Source organism: Pangasianodon hypophthalmus, chromosome 2, assembly GCF_027358585.1.
Source record: "Pangasianodon hypophthalmus isolate fPanHyp1 chromosome 2, fPanHyp1.pri, whole genome shotgun sequence".
In the NCBI taxonomy this organism is placed as follows: domain Eukaryota; kingdom Metazoa; phylum Chordata; class Actinopteri; order Siluriformes; family Pangasiidae; genus Pangasianodon; species Pangasianodon hypophthalmus.
In genome coordinates this window covers 15,952,546-15,979,102 of record NC_069711.1, presented here as the reverse complement: position 1 = coordinate 15,979,102, position 26,557 = coordinate 15,952,546, and the positions used below count along the sequence as shown (strand labels likewise).

The window sequence follows — 26,557 nt, the reverse complement described above, 5'->3', positions numbered from 1 at the left end:
GCACATCTCCATATTCAATTTCTGCTGCTACAAATATTGATTATATACCGTATATAATCTTTGTACTTGGCTGCTACTCTTTATGTTTACATTTACAGCAACTTATATTGTTACTCTTTTGCACTACTGTCAGCTGGGAATAGTTTTTATTCCTTTCTTTCTCCTACCCACCTCTGCTGTAATTCATTCTTTTAATGTGGTTGATTTTTAAGTGTTTTTTCATGTTTAATATTACCACGATATGACTTTGGAACTTATCACACTTCATTTCATTTCATCTTCAGGAGCTGATTCATCCTACTCAGGCTATTGGTGGATCCACAGACTATCACAGAAAAACTGGGTTTAAGGCAAGAATACACCTAGATGGAGACTTTGAATGACTATCTTTTACTCGTTTCCAGCATGTGTGTGTGGGAGAACAACTACTCAGGAAGTAGTTGTTCTGTTTTACCCCTTCTGACTACCAGGGGTGGTATTTTGACATCTGGATACCTTCCTGAAGACACATCTCGAGACCTTTAACACAAAGTCATATGGTGACTATATGATACTATAAAATGCCATCAATAATAGTCTGCATTTCCTTCGGAACCTTCTTGCCGAGTCTGGCTAGATTCCGAGTGATGGGGAACCCAGGTAATTATACAAAGTTCACAGAACATACGTAACCTAACGTTCTGATCCTGCACCATTATTTTCGACATTTAGCTTTTTTATTTGTCCACTTACTGTCTGCCTAACCTTAGTATGGTAGGAAGACAGTAAGTGATTTTTTTTTTTTTTTTGCAAAACAAATAAACGTTGCAGCTTACCAGCTTGCTTGATGCATTCTGCTTGGGTCCCCTATGAGCAATGCATACCCACATATACATATACACACACAAATACAGATCACTGCTCAGGGATAGAAGAAGACAGAGACAGAGAGATCACATAAAGAAGCGTAGGACAACAGGGCTCAGGTGTGCAATGTTAGTAATTATCCCTCTAGCATGTCCCCAAATACCTTCCTCTAAGTGCAGATCCACACTAAACCACACCCTCACCTGCTATTTAACCTGATAAAGAAATAACAATACCACCCCAGTATTTTTTTAAATGTAATGTAAATGTCATTAAAATGATACTTAAAATGTAATGTTCCATTTGACTAACCATATGCTACAATAAAATAAAAAATATTGAGTATTCCATGAAATATTAATTAATAGTGATATAGTTATCTAGGGTTAGTACTTTTACATAGATAATGACACTTTTAGTTAATACGAACCGTATTTTGTATATAGTATCTAATTAAATACATTACAGTGCATTGCATTGTTGCTTGTTTGTATTTGACCTTTTTGGATCTGTAGGAGCCAAGACTAGGTATAAAGTGTTTTAAGCTGTCCTAACATTTACATTTACATTTACATTTAAGGGATTTGGCAGACGCCCTTATCCAGAGCAACTTACAAAAGTGCTTTGAAGTCTCTATCAAAAAATACATTCTGATACTGGTTAACTAGGTCACAAACTAAGAATACCATCAGTCCAAAAACTCTGTTGGGGAGGTAATATAGTAACAAGCACTCAGACAGTACAATTTTTTTTTTTTCTTTTTTAAGTGCTAATTTAAGTATTTTAGGAAGAGGTAAGCCTTTAGACATTGTTTGAAGACTGCCAGTGACTCAGTTGTTTGATCTAGGGGAAGTTCATTCCACCACCTAGGTGCCAGAACAGAGAAGAGTCTAATAAACATACACTGTTTATTAAGTACACATATCTAGTAGTGTATTTGGCCTTCTTTGACCTACTGAATTCATTTGCCTAAGCATGGATTCTACACAGTGCTGGACGTACCATGTGGAAATGAATGAATTGCACAGCTTCTGCAAAAAACAAAAACAAAAAAACAGCTGTACGGTTTGGATTCAATTGCCTCTTCTTCCTCCAAAGGTAAATTTGCATTTGTTTGACCAGACTACTTATTATCCACTCGTCAGTGGTCCAGTCTTGATTCTCTTGTGTCCACTGGAGACACTTTTTAGCTGAGAACATCAACACCCACCATTGTCTTCAGCTGTTGTAACCCATTCAAGACAAATTCTGCACAGCAGTGTTGACTTCTCCCATACGCAATGCAGGTTTACCTAAAGTCTGGGTTGAAAGAATCAGTAGCTCAAGACAAGCAGATTTTGTGTGTGGGCTATTGGGTCTTTATTTGTACTGACCTGGCAGACATGTACCCTACTCTTTATTGACCAAAGTCTTTGTTTGTTATGTGTGTTTAAAGTTAATGCTCTTCATGGTGGTGTGACACACTCTGATGCTGTATCTGTAACACATGCTTCTCAAACCCACTGCATGCTTCACTACATACATTGGCAAAGACATGATCTGGTTTTTACAAGATGGATTAAATAATGGGCATGGAAGATCTTTTCAAAATCAGGAAAATGCAGGTATGTGCAAATAAAAAATACAATACATCACTGTCATATAAGTCTCTTGCTATAAATAACAGTCACCAGTGGCAGTGGAATATATAAAGGGAAAATAAAGTGGACAAAATCACCTCATCTCAGAGCTAAAACATTGGCCAATGACTTAGTTTTTGTTATCCTATGCTTGTTTTTAAAAAAATGTCTGTGTTCATGCACTTCACCAGCAGACTAGTTCGAAATGTTTTTACATTATGTTAGCTAACACTGTTTAATATACTCAATTATAGATTTACAGGCAACCAAATCACAGGCCAGGGTGGTATACTGAAGCTTTTACTTGCAAGGTGGGCTAACTTATAAATTTATAATTTGACCACCCTAAAGTTTAGATTAACTTTATCAAATTTGATTTAGGCAGCAGTGTTTTTTGAAGAGCAAATTCATTTATTTATTCTTTAATGAACACAGTCATAATGTGCAAGAAATGCCTGTGGATTTTTACCTGTCATACTAATGTTTTTATCACTTGTTTAATGATTCTGGGAAGTATCCTTGTAGTAATCTTTGCCAAATACACTGATAAAAACAGCAACAGTGCTGAAGTCCTTGTAAATAATCTGCAATAACTTGTCTTTTGAACTGTTTTCATGACACATTTATGTCTTTAGCACCTTCCAAGGTTTTCTAAAATATCTTTTGATTAAACAGTTGCTCATGTTCAAGAACAACTCAGTTTAAATTAGCACAGAATTAATGTTTGGAGAGCAGATCAATCTCACGTTAGAACTGACTGGAACACTGGCGTCCAGTTACCTGGAGTACCTGGAGTATCATTAAGTGTGAAAGTAAGGTAACGCAACATTGTGTGTATTGTTTGTTAAATAAGACTATTTTTATAATGACTTCAGCAAACCTTTCTAAGCGTTGAATTTCTATTTATTGTGTGTGCTAGGATTATTTCTAAGATAAGGCTTTCAAGAATGTCTGTGTGTGTTTCCATGTGTGTTCTGTGAAAAGCATAATTGCATGATTCAGAACACCAGTTAGATGGCTGATTAGTGTATTCATATGGGAAATTTAATCTGATGTATGATAGGTTTCTCACTATTCCCTTGTTTTCAGTGGTAATTCATAATTGAGCATGACAGGAGGAGATTACAATTTTCTTTGTGTTGAAGGTACACAAGTAGGAGGAAACCTTTTGTGGAATGTTAATAGGGATCCTGAGGTGAGTTGACTGAAAGGACATATGAGATTATTGTGCAACTGTTTTTCAAATCAAAGCTATCACTATAGAAATAAGACTAACATGCCTGATGGCTCTGCTCAGTACAAGAATTAGAAAATGTATCTGGTCTGTGAATACATATATGAAATATTCAGTTAGATATTTTGAATTCTGCATCATTATTGCATAACATGTACATTCTCAAACCCATTAATTGATGACACATTTCTTCTTTCAAAAACACATTTCTCAGCTTTTTCTGATAACCTTTAAAAAAATACAAAAAAAAAAAAACCCCACACACAGCAGTATCATTACAACTAAGATGGTACGTAACTGGTATATAGTATGTAGTATGTAGTGTATATAACTGTTAGATGTAAAATCCGTCAAGCTTTTTTTTTTTTTTTTTACATGTTTTTTACATGTTTTTTACATGTTAAAAATAGTTTTTTTCCTTAGATTATTCAGACTATAACTACTGTGCTTTAATAATCTAATAATTCATGCATGAAGTGGATATGTTTCTGGATATAATAGGGGCAATACTCCTACCCTGATGCAACCAGCAGGGTGTGTGCATGTATGTCCATGAGTGTGTGATTAGTTGGAAGCAGTCTGGGAAAGAGGAAGCATTGGTTCATTTGCCAGAAGATGTTCGAAGTGAAGGTGTGACAGCATATTGTGTTGTTTTGCCTATTGCACCAAGTGTGCCTAGTGTGAATGTGCTTTGTCGTATCACTCAGGGAAGACTACAGTTTTACACAAGGTAAGCAAAGATTTATTTTCTCTGTATTCTGTCACTGACGTGCCATTCAACATTCCTATCAGTATTTTACTAGCATAGTTCTCTTGTACTCAGGATTAATAGTTAACTCATAGTTGAGTCATTGTGGAGTCCAAGTTTGTTTGTATGTTACAACTAATGATCAAATATTTAAAAGGACAAAACATTGTATATAGACACAAATGTTTTGACAGAATACTTTAAAAGCCATAGAATTTCATCATTAACACATACTGTATGTCATTTATTGTTCTATGTTTCTGCCTGAATTTACCCCAGCTTTGACAGGATGTGTGTGTGTGTTTGTACAGAGATATGAGGCTACATTTAAAACCTGTGCTACTAGGTGTTGCAGTGGTAGCTATAACATGCATGACCATCATCGTTCTAATCCTCACCATTGTTAATCGTCAGAAAGCAGAACTGCCGTACTCAACACAGGTTAAACCTTATTTTGTTTGTATGAACATAAGTCATATGGTGCAAAGTATTCATTTTAACATTAAATTACATTACACCATTATATGTAAGCTCTAACTGTAAGGAAGGATTCTTAGTATTTGGAAAAGTAAGTGAATTAATTGCTTTTGTCTGATTTCCTCAGTATGGGATGGTGTTTGATGCAGGTTCCTCACACACAGCCCTCTTCCTGTATCAATGGCCAGGGAACAAAGAAAACGACACAGGAATTGTCTCTCAGACTCTGACCTGTGATGTGAAAGGTAGAAACTGATTGGTAGAATGTCTGTTGCTATTAGCAAAAGGATGCCGTTTATTTTTGCCTGTATTACAGTACTTCGAAAGGTGCTGCAGTTTCCGATCTGTGGTCATACTAATGCAGCAAAAATAATGGATGAGCACAATTCTCTGTTTTTTAGGTGATGGTATATCCAGTTATGTTACAAATCCTCCCGGCGCTGGAGAGAGCTTAAGAGAGTGCTTGAATATTGCAATGGCAAAGGTCCCTGCAAGTCAGCAAAAGACAACTCCTGTCTACCTGGGAGCCACAGCAGGCATGAGGCTTCTCAGGTGAGAGTCTCTCCCTTATTAATCCTTTGGTATATTTGATTTTAATTTGTAAGAATTAAAGGAATGATCATATGCCACTCTTCATACAAAAGGCAAGTCACTTCATCAAGTCACCTTTATTTATACAGCACGTTCGTCTGAACACTTGATTTGCTTTTTCCTGTTTTTTAAAATGCAATTAGTGTACGTGTAATTATAAACACAAAACATTTTTCAAACGTTTTTACAAACAGAGTGCAGACTGGGTAGGCTTTTCCTGCACCTGCAAATGTTGGCAAATCCAAATGTAAAGAGTAGCAATTTAAAGTATTTATAAAACCTAGAGAACGCTTCCTGTTGCCAAACTCTTGACATGCCATCTATCCAGTCAGTACTAGACTTAGCATAGCTATGGTTGACTATATTAAACATATTCAAAATGTGAACATCTGCATGTTATCTTGATTGGTGATATTTTAAGCAACAACTGTATTGTATGTCAATACAGTGCCATTGTAGTGACTTGATTTGCCATTTGCTGACAATACCTTCACAGTGGCTTAAAAATACACATCCTGGTGCGTAATGAAAATCCAGGGCTCCTGGATATAGACTGTGCTAGAAGTCTTCAGCTCAAAAACACTACAAAAAGACAGGCCAATCACTTTTTGTCACCCTGTTTACAGATGCACACATGGCATAGACAAATACAAATGTCTTGATGCCATACAAATAGAATCCAGTCTGTCTTGTTATATATTTACGGAAGGATGGGCTCTATTTTGATATTTTGAAATTATATGCACAGTGCCCATCCTGTATACCGTACTTCATGCAGGTTAAAGGTGTAAAAATTCTAAATAATGTCTTGGAACATTATACAATATCTAAATGTAAAGAAATATGGCCATGGAGAGAGATATTATGTCATCAGTCTGTTACAGGAAAATAATCAACAACATGGTGGTGTGCCATGGCCTCAAGTGTTTTTATAGCAATGATTTAAAAAAAAAAATAATTAAACGTATCAGTATATAAGTACATTTAATGCTGTGGAACATCCCTGAAACATGTTAGTTCCTGTTGTCACTTACATTATAGCAGCTATAATTTCTCTTGTTAATAGTTAATAGTTAATTGTTAATAAGTTAATATGACAAAAATGAAGCTTGTTTATATGTTTTTCTTTGTTAAATTGCATGTTTTTTAATGTTTCTTATTAGACTTATATATGGTGTGTCCACCATACAAGTCCCCTGGAATTAACTGTTATTATATCCATAGTAACTAACAATTCCTATTACTAATTTGAATGAAAGGTAATTCTAATATGTTATTGTTTCTATAATAACATTTAACAAAGAAAAACATATAAACAAGCTGCCTTTTTTGTCTTAGTAACTTCAAGAGAATGTGAGGGAACGGCTGTTTATAGCTGCTATAAAGTGATAACAGGAAGTTGTTTCACGGATGTACAGTAAATGTAACTAAAAATATCTTGAATATAGGCAACTATTTCCTTTTATTAGATTATTTTTAAACAAATATAAGATTATTAAGCACATATCTAGATTTTTTTTACTCATTTCAAGAATGGAAATGTTTTATTTTATTGGCAGAATAATTCTTATTTCAAGCTTTTATTTCTAGAAAGAAGCAAAAATACCTGCCAATAGAATAAGGCATCTTTAAGCTTGAAATTAGTAAATTTATCTAGAAATAGGTTTAATGGTATTATCTTTGTTATATAATAATCTCTTAATGAGAAATATTAGATAACTTTTCTTTTATTCAAGATATCTTAATGTGCTAAGGTATCATATAATTTTTTGCAGTATACTATACATACTGATAAAAAAAGTATGATGTGTCATTTTTTTTAATTAATAATAATTTTTTTTTTTGATGAGGCCACAGCCAACTGTAGCTAGGAGTAAAATTGGCCATGCTCTATGGGTGGGAGGGATGGCATTCTCTCATACTCTCTCTCCCCTGTCAATCACACAGCAACACTAGCCTTTCGTCTGAGTGTGTTACGCTGCACTGTGATGCAGTATGAGCGGTAGTTTGAAATAATGATTTTGGCTGTTGTGTGATGGGTGGCCAGTGGATCGGAATTGGCAGGTGACCAAATTTGGGAGAAAATGAAGGGAAAAATTTAATCATTGTTATAAGAACAAAAAACTTTGAAAAAACTTTGAGCCACAACATACCACTCGGTTGTTAATTATTTTCCTATAACGACAAACCCGGTCTTGTATTCGTTACTATTGCCAGAGCCATGCTGTTATAAAATATTAATCAGCACCTCCTGACCAGTCAGATTTGAAAATTCAACAGCGTTGTGGTGTTGTTGCCATCTGTTACTCTAAGACAATTTAAAGATTATATTCCTTCATTGGTTGGAATATGTCTTCTACCTACGGAAATTTTCAACAGAGAACATGTACACCAAGTAACAGTTTTATACTTTTTGTTGAGCGATTCTTATTTGTCTCTTTGTGGAATAAAACTCTGTATTTGTATTCAAATGTAAATCAGATTAAAGTCAACGAATCCCTGTAATGTTAAAGCTAATGTACACTATATAGCCAAAAGTATGTGGACACTTGTCCATCACACTCATATGAGGGCCTTCTCCAAACTGTTGCCACAAAATTGGAAACACACAATTGTATAGGATGTCTTTGTATGCTGTAGCTTTACAATTTCCCTACTAAAGCTAAGCGGCTCAAACCTGCTGCAGCATGACAGTTCTCCTGTGCACAAAGTGAGCTCCATGAAGACATGGTTTGCCAAGGTTGGGGTGGACGAACGCAAGTGACTTGTGCATTTGCATTGTCCTCAACCCCACTGAACACCTTTGGGATGAACTGGAATGCTGACTGCATCCCAGAGCTCCTCATCCACAATCAGTGTCTGACTTCACTAATGCTCTTGTGGCTGAATGAGCACAAATCCCCACAGCCACACTCCAAAATCTGGTGGAAGGCCTTCCCAGAAGAGTGGAGGTTATTATAACAGCAAAGAGGGGACTAAATCTGGAATGGGATGTTCAAAAAGCACATATGGGTGTGATGGTCAGGTGTCCACAACCTTTGGCCATATAGGAAAAAAAAATCACATCTAATATCTATCATTATTACTATATTCCACAGTTTACAAAACAAAACTCAGTCAGACCGAATACTTAATGAGGTGGCCAAAACTATACAAAGTTATCCCTTTGATTTTCGTGGGGCCAGAATTATCACTGGTATGGAGGAGGGGGCCTATGGCTGGATCACCATCAATTATCTTTTGGAGGGCTTCATTAAGGTAAGGGTTTCTTTAGGACAAGTACAAAATTTATATCTATAATATAACTTGAATGATTGGATATCATTATGATATTTACATGAATCCATAATTCCAAACTATTTTCCTTCAAAACAGTATGCATTCGATGGTAAATGGATTCACCCTAAAGCTGGGAATATTTTAGGAGCTCTAGACTTAGGTGGTGCATCCACTCAGATTTCCTTCATACCAAGAGATCCAGTTAAAGACCCACAGTCTGCTTTTGACCTCCAGCTCTATAACTACAGGTACCAGTTGTATACACACAGTTACCTGTGCTATGGCAAAGATCAAGCCTTGAAGAAACTCCAGGCGTATCTTCAGAAGGTTAGTGCTCAGATTTTTATTATAATTATAGTGCAGTTATAGCAAATAACTAGGTAATTGTAATTGCCTCTAAAGAATTCTTTCTGCCATCAAACAAGCATTACATACAATAAAAGTTAATACATTGACCAGACAATAAATTCTTGGCCTGATGTACCTTTTGATAGTGTGAAGATTAATGCTATTAATAGTAGACCACTCTATTATTATATACTATTATTCTATCTTGTATTGCTGGTATAATGTTAAACTTTTATCGTAATTCATAATATTCATACTATTTAATATTCGAACACTTATATAATGAGTTGTTTTTGCATGCTTGAATATTACACAAGACTGTTTGGAATATCATTTGAAGTGATAGTGATAGTGATAGTGAAGTGACGTGTAGCCAAGTATGGTGACCCATACTCGGAATTTGTGCTCTGCATTCAAATGTTAAAGCATTCAGTTACTGATACATGTTACAGTTATAATAAGCTGAGATCATCTGTGTGTGTTTATTCCTTTTAGACTACTAGTCCCTCTTCTGTTATCAAGCATCCATGCTACCACAGAGGCTACAATCTGACGGTAAAGCTGGGGGACATTTACGACTCTCCTTGTGTGGTCAAGCCGACCCCTTATGACCCCTTGGAACAGGTCACTTTCTCTGGAACTGGTGATTCTGCACTGTGTGTGTCACTGATAGAGATGATTGTAGATGTGACGAACTGTTCACTTTACCCAGACTGTGGCTTTGATGGAGTTTACCAACCTCCTGTCAATGGAGAGTTTTTTGTGAGTGTTTTCTGTTTGTTTGCTAGATTTATTATTCAATTGATACTTTTAAGTGCCAATTTGAACATTTACAGATTCTTGATTTCCCTGAATAAAGACATCTGAGTAAATTCATCAGATTTGGTGATTTAGTGTATTAGGTTAGAATAGGAATAGTTGAGCACCCATGACCTACAGCAAGGATTATTTAGTAACTGAAGAGTGTGCATGACTGACATAGGACAATGATTTTGCAATTTTATGCACCAATATAAAAAATCCATTCCTTGTCCATTTCAGGCATTCTCTGCATACTTCTATACCTTTGACTTCCTTGGTCTTGCACCAAGGGCTTCGTTGTCTCATGTTAATTCCACCATTGAGTCTTACTGCAACAAAACCTGGAAGACAGTGAGTAATCATATCTCTCAACATTCTGTGGGTTTACCAGTGGGCATAGAAAAAGCAGCAATCTTGTGTAAGTGCTTATGGTAAAGCTTATAATTCTTACAACTATTGCTTCTCTTTTTCAGCTTGTGGCAGAATATCCAACGGTGAAGGAGAAGTACCTCAGAGATTACTGTTGTTCAGCTCATTACATCATGGTTATTCTCCTCAAAGGATATAAATTCGAGACCAACTGGGATAAAATCTCTTTTCAAAAACAGGTTTGCAATACAGAAAATCATATCAGTATGGCAGACATCGTATCATAATTGTGTTAGTGCAGCAGTACATGGTGGCATCTACGCATTTATTATTACAGTATCAATGCCACTGGTTTATTGTATATAATAATACAGTACATTACTGTTAAATAAGACAAAAATAATTTTAATTTCAGATCTTAAACTCAGAATATAAATACTGGTGATGTTTACATTACAGGTGGCAGACACTGACATAGGCTGGACTCTGGGCTATATGCTGAACCTGTCCTATCTGATTCCCTCTGACCGCCCTCTAGTGGTGACAGGGGTCCAAACCAGTCAGTGGGCAGCAGAGGTTTTCTTCATTGTCTTTGTACTTCTTCTCAGCCTGTGTATTCTTACCATTTTGTGTGTGTGGGGTCCATCCTCATAGAGACGCACATTGTGTAATTATGTGAATTATTACAGGGTTGGGATAAATTATATTTTTGTTCTTCAGCTTAATTTCAGTTCAGCCATTTCAGCTTAATTTAAGTTGGTTTCATATTCAATTCATATTGGCCAATACCTTCCAAGAACACCACAAAGTTTATACAGCATATTACCCAATATTTCACATGATTTATTGCTAAATGCAGTTATAAAAAGACTTTCTGCCCTGACCTGAATCCAAGCCTGCACTGAATTCAGGTACATAATACAAAAAGAAACAGTAATGTAAGGTAATAGTAATCATTAATCCACCAGATTTCATCAGAATTGTTCAGTTTCATGGAACAGCACAAAGCACGTAAAAATAGGTTAATTAAATAATGCATGCCCTGCCAAAAATAGATAAGAATAGATGAAGACAATGGAAATATTTTAAGTGAACATTCTATAATATTCTCTATACTATTACACATTTTGTACACATATATTTGATAAAGTGTATGGACAAAGATATAGGTGTGTGTGTGTGTATGTGTGTGTGTGTGTGTGTGTGTGTGTGTATACAGCGAAGGTGTTTTCAACAGCAACCTGACTTCTTATTTTGTGGCTTTGGCTGTAATGTTGTATGTTGCTCATCTTTCCTCACTCTCTGTTTCACCAATAACCTTGTGATAATAAGAAACACACAAAGAGTGAGCAAGTTGTTTTATAATAAAATGATAAAACTGAGTTGATAGACTTTTTTTTTGCCTTACCATGCTAGAGTCTTCAGAGATTCTGACACATTGTCACCAGTCGCAGCACTGCACTCCATAAAATGAATGTTATACTCCTGTGTTGGTTAAAAATTGAAACAATTGCAAAATTAATATATTTCATGCAAGCTTGGCAATGTTCTTATGTAGACTAAAATAGTAGACTATTAGTTAAGAATGACATATCAATATTAATCAAATGTATACACAGTTGATAAGTGGCAAGGTCAGTATTTGTATCACTGTACTTTTGATAGATCCTCCCCTTCCTGTAGCTGGACTTCTCGATGAGCACAGTCATTTTTGTTGCCAAGTAACATCAAGATGACATCAGAGGGAGCCTTTTCCTGTGCAGGATTATATATAATTAATGGAGGGAGGAGATGACTTGAAGATTGTACATTCTGAATGACAATGAAATGTTTATGGAAAGGCACATTATATTATTTAAGGAATTCAAAGTTTTTAAGATTAATTCAATGAACCTCAGTGACATTTTTATGCCAAAACATTAATGGACTATTAATGGGCTACTGTCCTCCCTTTCTTCTCCATTTTTATACATTGGTAAACTAACCTGAACCTGGGAGATCCAGGCACGAACAGCATGGAAACTCTGAGAAGATGTGATATCATACATCAGCAGAAGCCCCTGGGCCTTGTGGAAGACCTGCCTAGTGATGCTGTGATACCTGATTATGACATTTCCATAAATTAATAATTTAAAAAATCACTGGATATTTTTAATTACTCATGTATGAATTCTTTGTCAGTTGTTATCTTACCTCTCCTGACCTGCTGTGTCCCACACATACAGTTTAACTGTTCTACTACCAAATGTAACAGTCTGGATAAAGGTGTCAACACCTGAATACACAAAGGCACGCATTTAAATGGCCACAGTTTCAGATCTATAGATAACAGTTACAAGGCATTTAAACGAAATGCTCAGGCTCACCAATAGTAGCACCGTAGTCTGGGGTGAATTGTCCACTCTGTAAACGTTTTATAAAGGACGTCTTGCCCACGTTGCTGTTTCCCACCATCACAACGTTATATATCGCTAGTCCAAAATCTGGAACTACACAAGTAGGTTTAGGTTGCTACATGCTGTTTAACACCACTTCCTACCACAACACCATTTCCTACCCCTTCGTACCCCCAGAGCCTGAACTACTTTTTTTTTTTTTTTTTTTGCAGGAGCTTGATTTCTGTACTCACGTTGCTCATTCCATTGATCAAAGTCTATTTTCTGTCTTCCTCCAGTGTTTACAACAACGCCAGCTTTGGTAGATGCATTTGTATCTTTCACAACAGTTTTTCTAACCTCTTCAATTTCTGGTCTGGAGAAGAAAAACAATACAGAAAGCATATGATAATAATGACAGAACATGAATGAACAAACAACAAAGGCAGTCCCTGCAGTGTGTGCAATTCAGATGATTTAGCAATATCCATAATGTGCATAACAGCCAGAATAAAGAAAGATTGATTAGAGTTAAGGCATTTGGAAATGTGGTTAAAAAAAAAAATGCCAGAGAAGTTTCATCTATACCTTGGCTCAGAGACTGGGTGAGAGATTGGTGTAGTCTCTGGTTCCGAGATGAAATATGGATCAGAGACCTGTGAAATACAGGCTGTTAAATTCAAACAAATAAATCGTGGAGAAGAATATACATTTGTAAATAAGTAAAAAGTGATCAAATTAATCGTAAACAATTTAATAGAGATATTACATGCATACCCTTGAGTCATCCTTAGTCACTTGATCATCTGTTTTTTTCTGGTTGCTCTCATAATCATCATGTGTAAATGCACCTAGACCACTTCTTCCCTTCGCTGTACGTCTGGACCCAAACTTTCGCCTACCTTCTGGAAGCAGTTGCCCTGTTTCTTGTGTACTACTCTCATTTATTCGAGAGAGAGCTTGAACTTCAGACATGAGTTCAACCGATTCTTTCATGTCTTCTGTGCCTGCTGCCATGACAGTTTCCTTAACTGTCTTTGCCTCTCTTTTAGGTTCACTATTTTTAGCATTATTCTTGTCCAAATTCTCTTTTTCCTGTTCTGACCCTCCACTCTCATTGGATATTTTTTCTGCATGCTTGTTTCTAGACGTCTTGCGACTTGACCCCATTTTTCTCCTTCTTGCTGGGGAGCTCGGTTCCATGTGAATTTGAGGGTTCTGAGATGATGGTAGCTGAAGAGACACCTCAGACATTGGTTCTGAGAATTCTGATATATTAGGGTTAAGAGCTGTAGTATTTAGGGTACATTCAAAACTTTTATTTAGGTAAAACTCTATCTCACTAAGAAGGGAGCCTTCTGACTGATCAAGATTATTATGAATTTGTGGTTCATACTCTGGTACTCTTGTCTTTGTGTCACCAAAGATTGAATCAGGGTTAACTGAGTCTTCTATTGCTACTAATTTTAAATGCTCTCTATCAATGTCTCCAGCATATCTTGGGTTCATATCTTTAGTTTTTTGCAATGCTTCCTGTTTACTTTGTCCTTCTTCAAGATTCTTGCAAGTTGAACTCATTTTTTCTGCTTCAGGATCTATGATGTTTAGTGGCTCAGAATGTGTTTGTATGGATTGATGAGATATTTCGGTAGTTAAGTTGAATGTCCTTTCTTGTGCATGATCTTTCTCTGAGGTTGATGTAATTTCTTCTGTTGTTTGTTCCTGGATGTTTTCTTTTTCCTTTATCACTCTAAGACTCCTTCGAGTTGAAGCTATCTTCTTCCTTCTCCCAGAGTTTCCTGAATGTCCTGAATTCTGTGTTGCCATTTCATCCGGGGCCAGTTTTAATTCCTGTATGTGAACAACTGAGCATGTGCTTTCACATTGCTCTGGTTTTGAGTCTCTGTTTTTTGGATTCTCTAGATGTTCTTCAGACATCATGTGGTACTGTTCAGATACAACTGGCATGTCTAATCTAGCGTGTGTTTCAGGAATAAGTTCTATTGGGCCATGAGTAGGATATGCTGGTTGATTGGCACTTTCATTTTCAGTGCACTCGATACCTTGCTCATTTCTCAAGGATGGTTCAAGGATATCAAGTGACAACTCACTTATAGCATCCTGTAGCTCAGTAAGCAAGTTTGAACTAGCTGCTTGACCTACGATTTGTATTTCTTCTGTATCTTCCACATCTTTCCATTCTCCTTCCTCTCCTACAGCATGTGGTTGGTGTCTTCCATGGAACCTTCGTGTTGATCCAAATTTCTTCTTTTTCTTAGTTTGAGACATGTTCTGTGACATGTTTGAGACATGTTCTGTGAAAGCATCATCCTGTATTTTTGTGATGACTGGTTCCATTTCTTGCTCATATAAAAGTGTTGACTCGGCAACATTTTCCTCATTCACTCCTGATCTTTCATGTTGCTCTATAATATCAGTCAGTCCTTCTGCATTGCTTACCTCGTCAGAGACCACAGTGTGAATCTGATCAACCTCATGTGATAATATGGCAAGTGACGCATCGATCCCTTCAGTCACGATTTCAACTTCTGCTTTAATGATTTCTTTTTGTTCAGTTGTCATTGGTGAATCATGGATGTCAAGTGTCACCTCACTCATAGTATTCTGTGGTTCAGTGAGCAGGTTTGAAGTAGCAGCTTGAGTTATTATTTGATGTTCAGTTTGTTCTGTATTTTCTGGATCTTTCCATTCTCCTTCCTCTCCTTCAGCATGTGGTTGGTGTCTTCCATGGGGTCTCCGTGTTGATCCAAATTTCTTCTTTTTCTTAGTTTGAGACATGCTCTGTGACAAGTTTGAGACATGTTCTGTGAAAGCCTCATCCTGTATTTTTGTGATGACTGGTTCCATTTCTTGCTCATATAAAAGTGTTGACTCGATATCATTCTTCTCATTCACTCCTGATCTTTCATGTTGCTCTATAATATCAGTCAGTCCTTCTGCATTGCTTACCTCGTCAGAGACCACAGTGTGAATCTGATCAACCTCATGTGATAATATGGCAGGTGATGCATCGATCCCTTCAGTCATGATTTCAACTTCTGCTTTAATGATTTCTTTTTGTTCAGTTGTCATTGGTGAATCATGGATGTCAAGTGTCACCTCACTCATAGTATTCTGTGGTTCAGTGAGCAGGTTTGAAGTAGCAGCTTGAGTTATGATTTGATGTTCAATTTTTTCTGTAGTTTCTGGATCTTTCCATTCTCCTTCCTCTCCTTCTGCATGTGGTTGGTGTCTTCCATGGGGTCTCCGTGTTGATCCAAATTTCTTCTTTTTCTTAGTCTGAGTTTGCGTATGGATTTCTGCATTTGTCTTTTCCACATTCTCTGTAATATTTCCATCATCTTGCTTGAAATCAGGATGCTCTGTTGCAGGTGACGGATGTTCGAGAGCAGATAAACCCAGATCAGTAGTTTGAGAGGATAATTCACAAAGCACATTTTGTTCTGCACTTACTGTTGTAATGTCCTCTTTGATTAAGATTTCTGTAGTACCAGCATTTATTTCTTCCTTTGTATCATCATTCTCTTCCTCGATTTCCCCAGTGTTGGTACCTTCTTGGTCCATATTTTGTTCCTGTATGTTTTCTTTGTCTTTTATCGCTTCCAGTTTGTTTTCCTGGTCACCTCTAGGGATTTGCCCTCTAAGGCTCTTTCGAGTTGAACCTATCTTCCTCCTTTTCTCAGAGCTGCTAAATTCCAAAGTTTCTTTTGTCACATCAAGCTGAGATGATTTTGATTCCTGTATCTGAACAAATGGGCTTGTGCTTTCAAGTTGCTCTGCTTCGGATTCCCTGTTAGTTGGATTCTCTAGATGTTCTTCAGATATGTTTTGGTTCTGATCAGATACGACTGCATGAATATGTTCTGTGTTCATCTGCATGTCTGACATGGCCTGTGTTTCAGGAATGAGCTCCACTGGGCCACATGTATTATAAACATTAACTTCACTGGCAACATGTTCATTATCAGGACTCCCATTACCATGCTTTTTGATTGCTAGGGAGACGTGTTCTGTGAAAGCATCATCCTGTATTTTTGTGATGACTGGTTCCATTTCTTGCTCATATAAAAGTGTTGACTCGGCAACATTTTCCTCATTCACTCCTGATCTTTCATGTTGCTCTATAATATCAGTCAGTCCTTCTGCATTGCTTACCTCGTCAGAGACCACAGTGTGAATCTGATCAACCTCATGTGATAATATGGCAAGTGACGCATCGATCCCTTCAGTCACGATTTCAACTTCTGCTTTAATGATTTCTTTTTGTTCAGTTGTCATTGGTGAATCATGGATGTCAAGTGTCACCTCACTCATAGTATTCTGTGGTTCAGTGAGCAGGTTTGAAGTAGCAGCTTGAGTTATTATTTGATGTTCAGTTTGTTCTGTATTTTCTGGATCTTTCCATTCTCCTTCCTCTCCTTCAGCATGTGGTTGGTGTCTTCCATGGGGTCTCCGTGTTGATCCAAATTTCTTCTTTTTCTTAGTTTGAGACATGCTCTGTGACAAGTTTGAGACATGTTCTGTGAAAGCCTCATCCTGTATTTTTGTGATGACTGGTTCCATTTCTTGCTCATATAAAAGTGTTGACTCGATATCATTCTTCTCATTCACTCCTGATCTTTCATGTTGCTCTATAATATCAGTCAGTCCTTCTGCATTGCTTACCTCGTCAGAGACCACAGTGTGAATCTGATCAACCTCATGTGATAATATGGCAGGTGATGCATCGATCCCTTCAGTCATGATTTCAACTTCTGCTTTAATGATTTCTTTTTGTTCAGTTGTCATTGGTGAATCATGGATGTCAAGTGTCACCTCACTCATAGTATTCTGTGGTTCAGTGAGCAGGTTTGAAGTAGCAGCTTGAGTTATGATTTGATGTTCAATTTTTTCTGTAGTTTCTGGATCTTTCCATTCTCCTTCCTCTCCTTCTGCATGTGGTTGGTGTCTTCCATGGGGTCTCCGTGTTGATCCAAATTTCTTCTTTTTCTTAGTCTGAGTTTGCGTATGGATTTCTGCATTTGTCTTTTCCACATTCTCTGTAATATTTCCATCATCTTGCTTGAAATCAGGATGCTCTGTTGCAGGTGACGGATGTTCGAGAGCAGATAAACCCAGATCAGTAGTTTGAGAGGATAATTCACAAAGCACATTTTGTTCTGCACTTACTGTTGTAATGTCCTCTTTGATTAAGATTTCTGTAGTACCAGCATTTATTTCTTCCTTTGTATCATCATTCTCTTCCTCGATTTCCCCAGTGTTGGTACCTTCTTGGTCCATATTTTGTTCCTGTATGTTTTCTTTGTCTTTTATCGCTTCCAGTTTGTTTTCCTGGTCACCTCTAGGGATTTGCCCTCTAAGGCTCTTTCGAGTTGAACCTATCTTCCTCCTTTTCTCAGAGCTGCTAAATTCCAAAGTTTCTTTTGTCACATCAAGCTGAGATGATTTTGATTCCTGTATCTGAACAAATGGGCTTGTGCTTTCAAGTTGCTCTGCTTCGGATTCCCTGTTAGTTGGATTCTCTAGATGTTCTTCAGATATGTTTTGGTTCTGATCAGATACGACTGCATGAATATGTTCCGTGTTCATCTGCATGTCTGACATGGCCTGTGTTTCAGGAATGAGCTCCACTGGGCCACATGTATTATAAACATTAACTTCACTGGCAACATGTTCATTATCAGGACTCCCATTACCATGCTTTTTGACTGTTAGGGAGACGTGTTCTGTGAAAGCATCATCCTGTATTTTTGTGATGACTGGTTCCATTTCTTGCTCATATAAAAGTTTTGACTCGGCAACATTCTCCTCATTCACTCCTGATCTTTCATGTTGCTCTATAATATCAGTCAGTCCTTCTGCATTGCTTACCTCGTCAGAGACCACAGTGTGAATCTGATCAACCTCATGTGATAATATGGCAGGTGATGCATCGATCCCTTCAGTCACGATTTCAACTTCTGCTTTAATGATTTCTTTTTGTTCAGTTGTCATTGGTGAATCATGGATGTCAAGTGTCACCTCACTCATAGTATTCTGTGGTTCAGTGAGCAGGTTTGAAGTAGCAGCTTGAGTTATGATTTGATGTTCAATTTCTTCTGTATTTTCTGGATCTTTCCATTCTCCTTCCTCTCCTTCTGCATGTGGTTGGTGTCTTCCATGGGGTCTCCGTGTTGATCCAAATTTCTTCTTTTTCTTAGTCTGAGTTTGTGTATGGATTTCTGCATTTCTGTTTTCCACATTCTCTGTAATATTTCCATCATCTTGCTTGAAATCAGGATGCTCTGTTGCAGGTGATGGATGTTCGATAGCAGATAAACCCAGATCAGTAGTTTGAGAGGATAATTCACAAAGCACATTTTGTTCTGCACTTACTGTTGTAATGTCCTCTTTGATTAAGTTTTCTGTAGTACCAGCATTTATTTCTTCCTTTGCATCATCATTCTCTTCCTCGATTTCCCCAGTGTTGGTACCTTCTTGGTCCATATTTTGTTCCTGTATGTTTTCTTTGTCTTTTATCGCTTCCAGTTTGTTTTCCTGGTCACCTCTAGGGATTTGCCCTCTAAGGCTCTTTCGAGTTGAACCTATCTTCCTCCTTTTCTCAGAGCTGCTAAATTCCAAAGTTTCTTTTGTCACATCAAGCTGAGATGATTTTGATTCCTGTATCTGAACAAATGGGCTTGTGCTTTCAAGTTGCTCTGCTTCGGATTCCCTGTTAGTTGGATTCTCTAGATGTTCTTCAGATATGTTTTGGTTCTGATCAGATACGGCTGCATGAATATGTTCTGTGTTCATCTGCATGTCTGACATGGCCTGTGTTTCAGGAATGAGCTCCACTGGGCCACATGTATTATAAACATTAACTTCACTGGCAACATGTTCATTATCAGGACTCCCATTACCATGCTTTTTGACTGTTAGGGAGACGTGTTCTGTGAAAGCATCATCCTGTATTTTTGTGATGACTGGTTCCATTTCTTGCTCATACAAAAGTGTTGACTCGGCAACATTTTCCTCATTCACTCCTGATCTTTCATGTTGCTCTATAATATCAGTCAGTCCTTCTGCATTGCTTACCTCGTCAGAGACCACAGTGTGAATCTGATCAACCTCATGTGATAATATGGCAGGTGATGCATCGATCCCTTCAGTCACGATTTCAACTTCTGCTTTAATGATTTCCTTTTGTTCAGTTGTCATTGGTGAATCATGGATGTCAAGTGTCACCTCACTCATAGTATTCTGTGGTTCAGTGAGCAGGTTTGAAGTAGCAGCTTGAGTTATTATTTGATGTTCAATTTCTTCTGTATTTTCTGGATCTTTCCATTCTCCTTCCTCTCCTTCTGCATGTGGTTGGTGTCTTCCATGGGGTCTCCGTGTTGATCCAAATTTCTTCTTTTTCTTAGTCTGAGTTTGCGTATGGATTTCTGCATTTGTCTTTTCCACATTCTCTGTAATATTTCCATCATCTTGCTTGAAATCAGGATGCTCTGTTGCAGGTGACGGATGTTCGAGAGCAGATAAACCCAGATCAGTAGTTTGAGAGGATAATTCACAAAGCACATTTTGTTGTGCACATACTGTTGTAATGTCCTCTTTGATTAAGTTTTCTGTAATACCAGCATTTATTTCTTCCTTTGTATCATCATTCTCTTCCTCGATTTCCCCAGTGTTGGTACCTTCTTGGTCCATATTTTGTTCCTGTATGTTTTCTTTGTCTTTTATCGCTTCCAGTTTGTTTTCCTGGTCACCTCTAGGGATTTGCCCTCTAAGGCTCTTTCGAGTTGAACCTATCTTCCTCCTTTTCTCAGAGCTGCTAAATTCCAAAGTTTCTTTTGTCACATCAAGCTGAGATGATTTTGATTCCTGTATCTGAACAAATGGGCTTGTGCTTTCAAGTTGCTCTGCTTCGGATTCCCTGTTAGTTGGATTCTCTAGATGTTCTTCAGATATGTTTTGGTTCTGATCAGATACGACTGCATGAATATGTTCCGTGTTCATCTGCATGTCTGACATGGCCTGTGTTTCAGGAATGAGCTCCACTGGGCCACATGTATTATAAACATTAACTTCACTGGCAACATGTTCATTATCAGGACTCCCATTACCATGCTTTTTGACTGTTAGGGAGACGTGTTCTGTGAAAGCATCATCCTGTATTTTTGTGATGACTGGTTCCATTTCTTGCTCATACAAAAGTGTTGACTCGGCAACATTCTCCTCATTCACTCCTGATCTTTCATGTTGCTCTATAATATCAGTCAGTCCTTCTGCATTGCTTACCTCGTCAGAGACCACAGTGTGAATCTGATCAACCTCATGTGATAATATGGCAAGTGACGCATCGATCCCTTCAGTCACGATTTCAACTTCTGCTTTAATGATTTCTTTTTGTTCAGTTGTCATTGGTGAATCATGGATGTCAAGTGTCACCTCACTCATAGTATTCTGTGGTTCAGTGAGCAGGTTTGAAGTAGCAGCTTGAGTTATTATTTGATGTTCAATTTCTTCTGTAGTTTCTGGATCTTTCCATTCTCCTTCCTCTCCTTCAGCATGTGGTTGGTGTCTTCCATGGGGTCTCCGTGTTGATCCAAATTTCTTCTTTTTCTTAGTCTGAGTTTGCGTATGGATTTCTGCATTTGTCTTTTCCACAGTCTCTACGCTATTTCTATCATCTTCCTTGAAATCACCATGCTCTGTTGCAGCTGATGAATGTTCGATGGTAGTTTGAGAGGATAAAAAAATTTGAGAGGATAATTCAGAATACATATATTGTTGTGAGCACGTAGATATATCTGTAAAAGCCATATATTTCTCCTCTCCATACATATCCTCATCTATATCTTTTTCTTCTCTCTTTCCTCCAAGAGTCCTGTGTATTGATCCCATTTTTCTTCTGTGACTGTCTTTGCTAATCAGCATACAAGCTTCCTCATGAAAAGCAGTAGTGGTGGCTTGTAGGATGTTTTCCTCTGACAATTGAGCTATTTCAGCTGCATCCATAGGTTCAGCAGAAGTTATGAGGTGATCGGTATTTATTGTATCAGTAACAAACTCAGTACATTCTGATGATTTGGACAGTCCTAATTTCAAATCTGGATAAGTATTTTGATGAAGATTTTCTAATGATATGCGTTGACCATCCTTGTCTCCCTCCCATACTGCTTCTTCATTTCGTGCTGTACTTTCAACCACTTCTGTTATGCTTTGCATGTTGAGGACCTCAGTATCAACCACATCTGATAATACTACATGTGTGGTATCCAGCCCTCTGCAAATATTTTTTACCACTACTGTTTCCTCACCCTGTCTGTCAAGTACACTACATTCTTGATTTGTGTTGACAACTTCTGTTGAGATGTGCTGACGTGTTTCATTATATTCTTGTGAAGTGTATGTGTTCTCATTTTTAACCACAGCTTTAATCACATTTTCATCCATTTTTTCTGCTTCAGGTTCCATGATATTCAATGACTCTGAGGACTGAGGATAACATGTTTCAGGAGAGAGGCTGAGTGTTCCATCCTCTGACATTGGTGTACTCTCTTCTGAGCTTTGTACCTGCATGGTTTCCTTCATTGTTTTAAAACTGTCTTTCTGGTCACCTCCTGAGATCAGTCCACTAAGACTCCTTTGAGTTGAATCTATCTGTTTTTTCTCAGAGGGGCTAAATCTAACATTTTCTGCTACTGCATCATCCTGACCCTGTCTTGAGTCCTGTATGTAAACAATTCGAGATGTGCTTTCAAACTGCTCTGCTTCAGATTCTGTATTTGTTGGATTTACTAGACATTCTTCAGACATGTTTTGCTTCTGATCAGGTAAACCTATGGCATTATACACCTGCATGTCTAATTTGACTTGTGTTTCAGGAATGATCTCCATTGGGTCACTTGTAGGATAAGCATGAACTGGGCTGCCACTTCCTTTATCAGGACTCCCAATACTATGTTCTTCGACTACCATGGATGCCTGGTCTGTAAAAGCATAATCTTGTATATTTGTGATGACTGATGCCGTTTCACGCTCATTCATAAATGTGGACATGCCATCCTTTTCATCATTCACTCTTATAAAGTCCTCCTTGGTAAAATCTTTTGTGGAACCAGCATTTATTTCTTCCTTTATGTCATTATTCTCCTCCTCAATAACCTCACTTTCTATGTCTAAAAACTCAGATCTATCATTGATTACTTCATCAAGCACCTGATCAGAACAAACTCCTTCCTCTGACTGCATCTCCAATTCAGTTGGAAATTCCCCTGGATTGTTATGTTGAAGGTTGCATGTCTGGCTGCTGGTTGCGGTTTCCCCGTACAGAGTTTCAGCAGGAATTAGTTCAGATTCAGTGACAAAATCTAACATATTTGTTGAACTTACTTTAGAAAATAACTGATTAGAAGTTGTAGCTTGCATGCCATCATTCTCCACTTCTCTCTCTGTCCCTATCTCTCTATATTTTTCTTCTACATCATAACACATGTCCACCATGTCTTTTTTAGCTATGTCCTCTTCTGCACTGCTTTCCCCTGTCCAACATCTGGCCTCAGAAACATCATATTGTTCTTCTCTGTAACATTTAATTTCACTGTCACACTGAAATTTGAATTCATATGAAAGGAATTGGTCTGAAGATGTTCCTACTTCTTCATCTTTCAGTTTTAGGGGTGAAATGATGTTTCTATCTGGCTGCATTGCTTGGTTTAGGTTTGTTGCAGCCACCCCTTCATCTGAATCATTATCTGTTCTATCTCCAGCCACACTTACCTCCTTATACTCGTCAATGTCCTCTGCACTTTTAGACTTGTAAATTCTCTCCTTAGTTAGCTTTAAAGTGTCATCCTTATGCTCAAGGCAGTGGTCAACTATATTCTCATCTTCTGTGCTTGCTTTGGTATTAACATTTTGCCATATAACTGTAGCCACTTTGTCATCTGGAGTCCCATGCTCATGTTCATTTATCAAAGAGGCTGATTGTACTCCAGTAACTTCATCTTGTCCTATATCTTCAGCACTACAACCTTCCAGTGTGTTTACATCTTCTCTTTCGTGTTTATCTTCTTGTTTGTCTCTAATGATAACATTTAAACTGGATTGATCATCCATTGTTTTGGCCATAGATGGCTTATCATTGTGTATTAGGCTATTCAGAGACATTTGAACATCCTGTCTCTCTACTCTGTTTCCATTAAGAGGTGTGTAAGTTGTGTCTATCTTGCTTTTCTGGCCTGTGGTGTTTGGTAAGGAGGCTACTGGGTCACTGAAAGTGTCCATTTGATGATATGTTTGCAAAGATTCACCTAATTCCTGTAGTGGAACATTACATTCGGCTGGTGTGACAATACAGAAATCAAGTGAGGTACATACTAAATCTTGACTGAATTCTGCCTCCTTGGATTGGTTAAGTTCAGATGAAGAGATGTCCATGGATTTACTTTGTAGGGCTGCTTCTACATGTTGGTGTTCATCATTTTTGTGATCGTCTTCATTATGCATGATTGTACCAGGGGCCAAATGCTTCCCTCCTAGGATGGAGCGTTCATGTTCTGAAGCCTGACTAGGTGCACAGTCCAATAGACTTGTTTGGTCTTCTTTGCCCCCATCCTCTTTTATGGATGCTTCTACAGTCACTCCTTGCTTATCACTAACACCTTCGCCTAGCTGTACTCTGTGTTCTGCTTCATCTTCATAAATTCCTTCAAATTTAAAGTTTCTGTTGCTCTTGCGAGTTGATCCCATTTTTCTTTTCTTATGTGTTTCTTCAGCTTGTGCCAATAGATCCTTGAAATCCTGTGACTGTGGCTGAGGAGAAAGTTCGGAGACTGAAGTGTTTGGGTTGGTGCAAGCTATAACTGGCTGATCAGAATGAAGCAGTGAAGACTCATTAGATGCTTGGTTTTCAGAAACTGTCTGAAATTGACTTTGCTCACTGTCGTGCTCCTCATTTCCATCTTCACCATCTTCTTTTTCTTCAATTTCTCTGTTACGATTTCTGTAACGCCTAGAGGAGCCAAGCTTCTGGCTCTTTTTAGACTTTCTGCTTGACATGATTCTTCACACTTTGCCCTGTAATCACATAAAAATAAGTGTGCCTACTCAGCGGTGCCTTTAATAATGCATTATAAGACTATGCTTCAAATGGAAACCCGTGAGTGTTTAAGGTTAAGTTTATGACTCATTCTTCTAATGCATGCGGAGCAATATAAATGCAAGATGTGTGTGGGGGTTGGAGTTGGGAGGTGTGGAGGGCCCCTGATGCAGAAGTTCATACTTAATCTGAAGCATTTCTGTTTTGCTAGATTTATGTTCTGATAAAATGAAATATCTGTGGATGGAGTAATATCTAAAATGTTCAATTTATGAAAAAGTTTAATTATGCTATGTGATAATTAACATGAATAATATACATCATATTCATCAACATGGTGTTTCCATGTTACATTAATGTGACATTGGCATTGCTAGATAAAGGAAAATTACCTATCAACATTTTGGTGCTGGATAAGGAGTAGTATGACAATTCAAGATCTTGCCTAAACTAAAGTAATTAAAGCAATATGCTTATCACATTTAAAACTATTTGACATACACAAATCATTAATTAGGACCTTTCTTAATGCTAAAACAAAGCTTACATCAAAGCAGACGTCATCTAGGAAAAAGGTCTTTCCTGACATTCACTACATCAACATAAGTGTTCAAATTAAAGAAAGTTCTGCACTGTAGACCTGTAATTTTAAACACATAAATTCTATTTCATAAAATATCATGGTATATATCATGGTATGGATTTTGTAGTTGTTATACATGTTAGATGTGTTATATGTGTTAGAATGTAAGATGTAACATAAGCTAATATTTACAGCTACAGAAATTGATCTACAGATTCACATAAAACTACTATAATTTTCTACCAGTAAACATATGTTCTTGAAAGCTCTTTAAGGAAACCATGCTGCAACCTACCCCGGATGTCTTCGATAGATGTTTATTAGGAAACTGTTCACTTCTACATGTCCTTCGGCAAAGTGAAGATGGTAGTTGTTAAAGGCTCTTGTGGTGCTGCATCTACTAATTATTGCCCAACGTGTAGCTTCCTCCTTTGCTGCTAACATGGTTTTCAACTTCCTGTGCTGTTGACACTTTGTGCTATGAGTAAACCATGAGGTTCTTTCAGATGCAAGAGAAGTGTTGACCAGTTTTATGTGTGAAATGCTTAAAGTGTATCTGTAACGCTGGTGTTTTACGGTTTCATTTCTGTTTAGTTTCAGAACATCTTTTTTGTTTGCTGTTAATTTTGCTATCTAACTCTATTTTTTTATCACAATCATTACATTTCCCATTTCACTGTGAAGCCACTGTGCTTCAATTGTACAACTTTCCCCACACTTTAACAACATAATCAGCTAAATTCAAATGCTCATACTTTTGAAAGTAAGGCCTTAGATCCTTGTGTTACATGAAAACCCATATGCTAAATAATTTTGCACCATGATTAGCTATTATTCCACAAAATATGCATTGCCCAAGTTCATTTTCAGAAATCATGCCTACTGCATATGTGCTAATGTTTATTTTTGACTTGGCCTTCAGCCCCCTTAAGACATGGTCTTGACTCAATCTCAGCTAACAATCTCTCTGACAGTGGCAGTCTTGACTACAGCCCTGTGTATAACAGTAAAATCCAAATGTTGTGCATTGTTACTGCCACCTAGTTGCAGCAGTTTTATGTGTTTATTGTAGATGATGCTGTTTGCCTGTTTTTAAGTTTAGTTTATTGAAATATTAATACTGTGCAGATTGAAATATGAATTATTTACTATTATTATTTAATTAGTTATGTACTACA

General features: G+C 37.4%; 2 protein-coding genes across 2 annotated transcripts; one reads left to right on the top strand and one right to left on the bottom strand.

The window, feature by feature from the left end:
• Positions 1-2,329: 2,329 nt before the first annotated feature.
• Positions 2,330-10,966, top strand: entpd8 (ectonucleoside triphosphate diphosphohydrolase 8). Its single transcript, XM_026915737.3, has 12 exons — positions 2,330-2,450; positions 3,611-3,660; positions 4,201-4,429; positions 4,759-4,888; positions 5,052-5,169; positions 5,326-5,476; positions 8,614-8,773; positions 8,891-9,121; positions 9,638-9,904; positions 10,184-10,294; positions 10,417-10,551; positions 10,772-10,966. The coding sequence occupies exons 3-12, from the start codon at positions 4,242-4,244 to the stop codon at positions 10,964-10,966; spliced, it is 1,686 nt and encodes a 561-aa protein (XP_026771538.3). The 5' UTR covers positions 2,330-2,450; positions 3,611-3,660; positions 4,201-4,241.
• rab44 (RAB44, member RAS oncogene family) lies at positions 10,184-23,459 on the bottom strand. Its single transcript, XM_034300849.2, has 10 exons — positions 13,465-23,459; positions 13,276-13,343; positions 12,942-13,063; positions 12,679-12,801; positions 12,506-12,587; positions 12,298-12,412; positions 11,969-12,067; positions 11,721-11,797; positions 10,395-11,630; positions 10,184-10,284 (listed from the first exon to the last, which is right to left on the bottom strand). The coding sequence occupies exons 1-9, from the start codon at positions 23,401-23,403 to the stop codon at positions 11,543-11,545; spliced, it is 10,713 nt and encodes a 3,570-aa protein (XP_034156740.2). The 5' UTR covers positions 23,404-23,459; the 3' UTR covers positions 10,184-10,284; positions 10,395-11,542.
• Between the last annotated feature and the right edge of the window lie 3,098 nt (positions 23,460-26,557).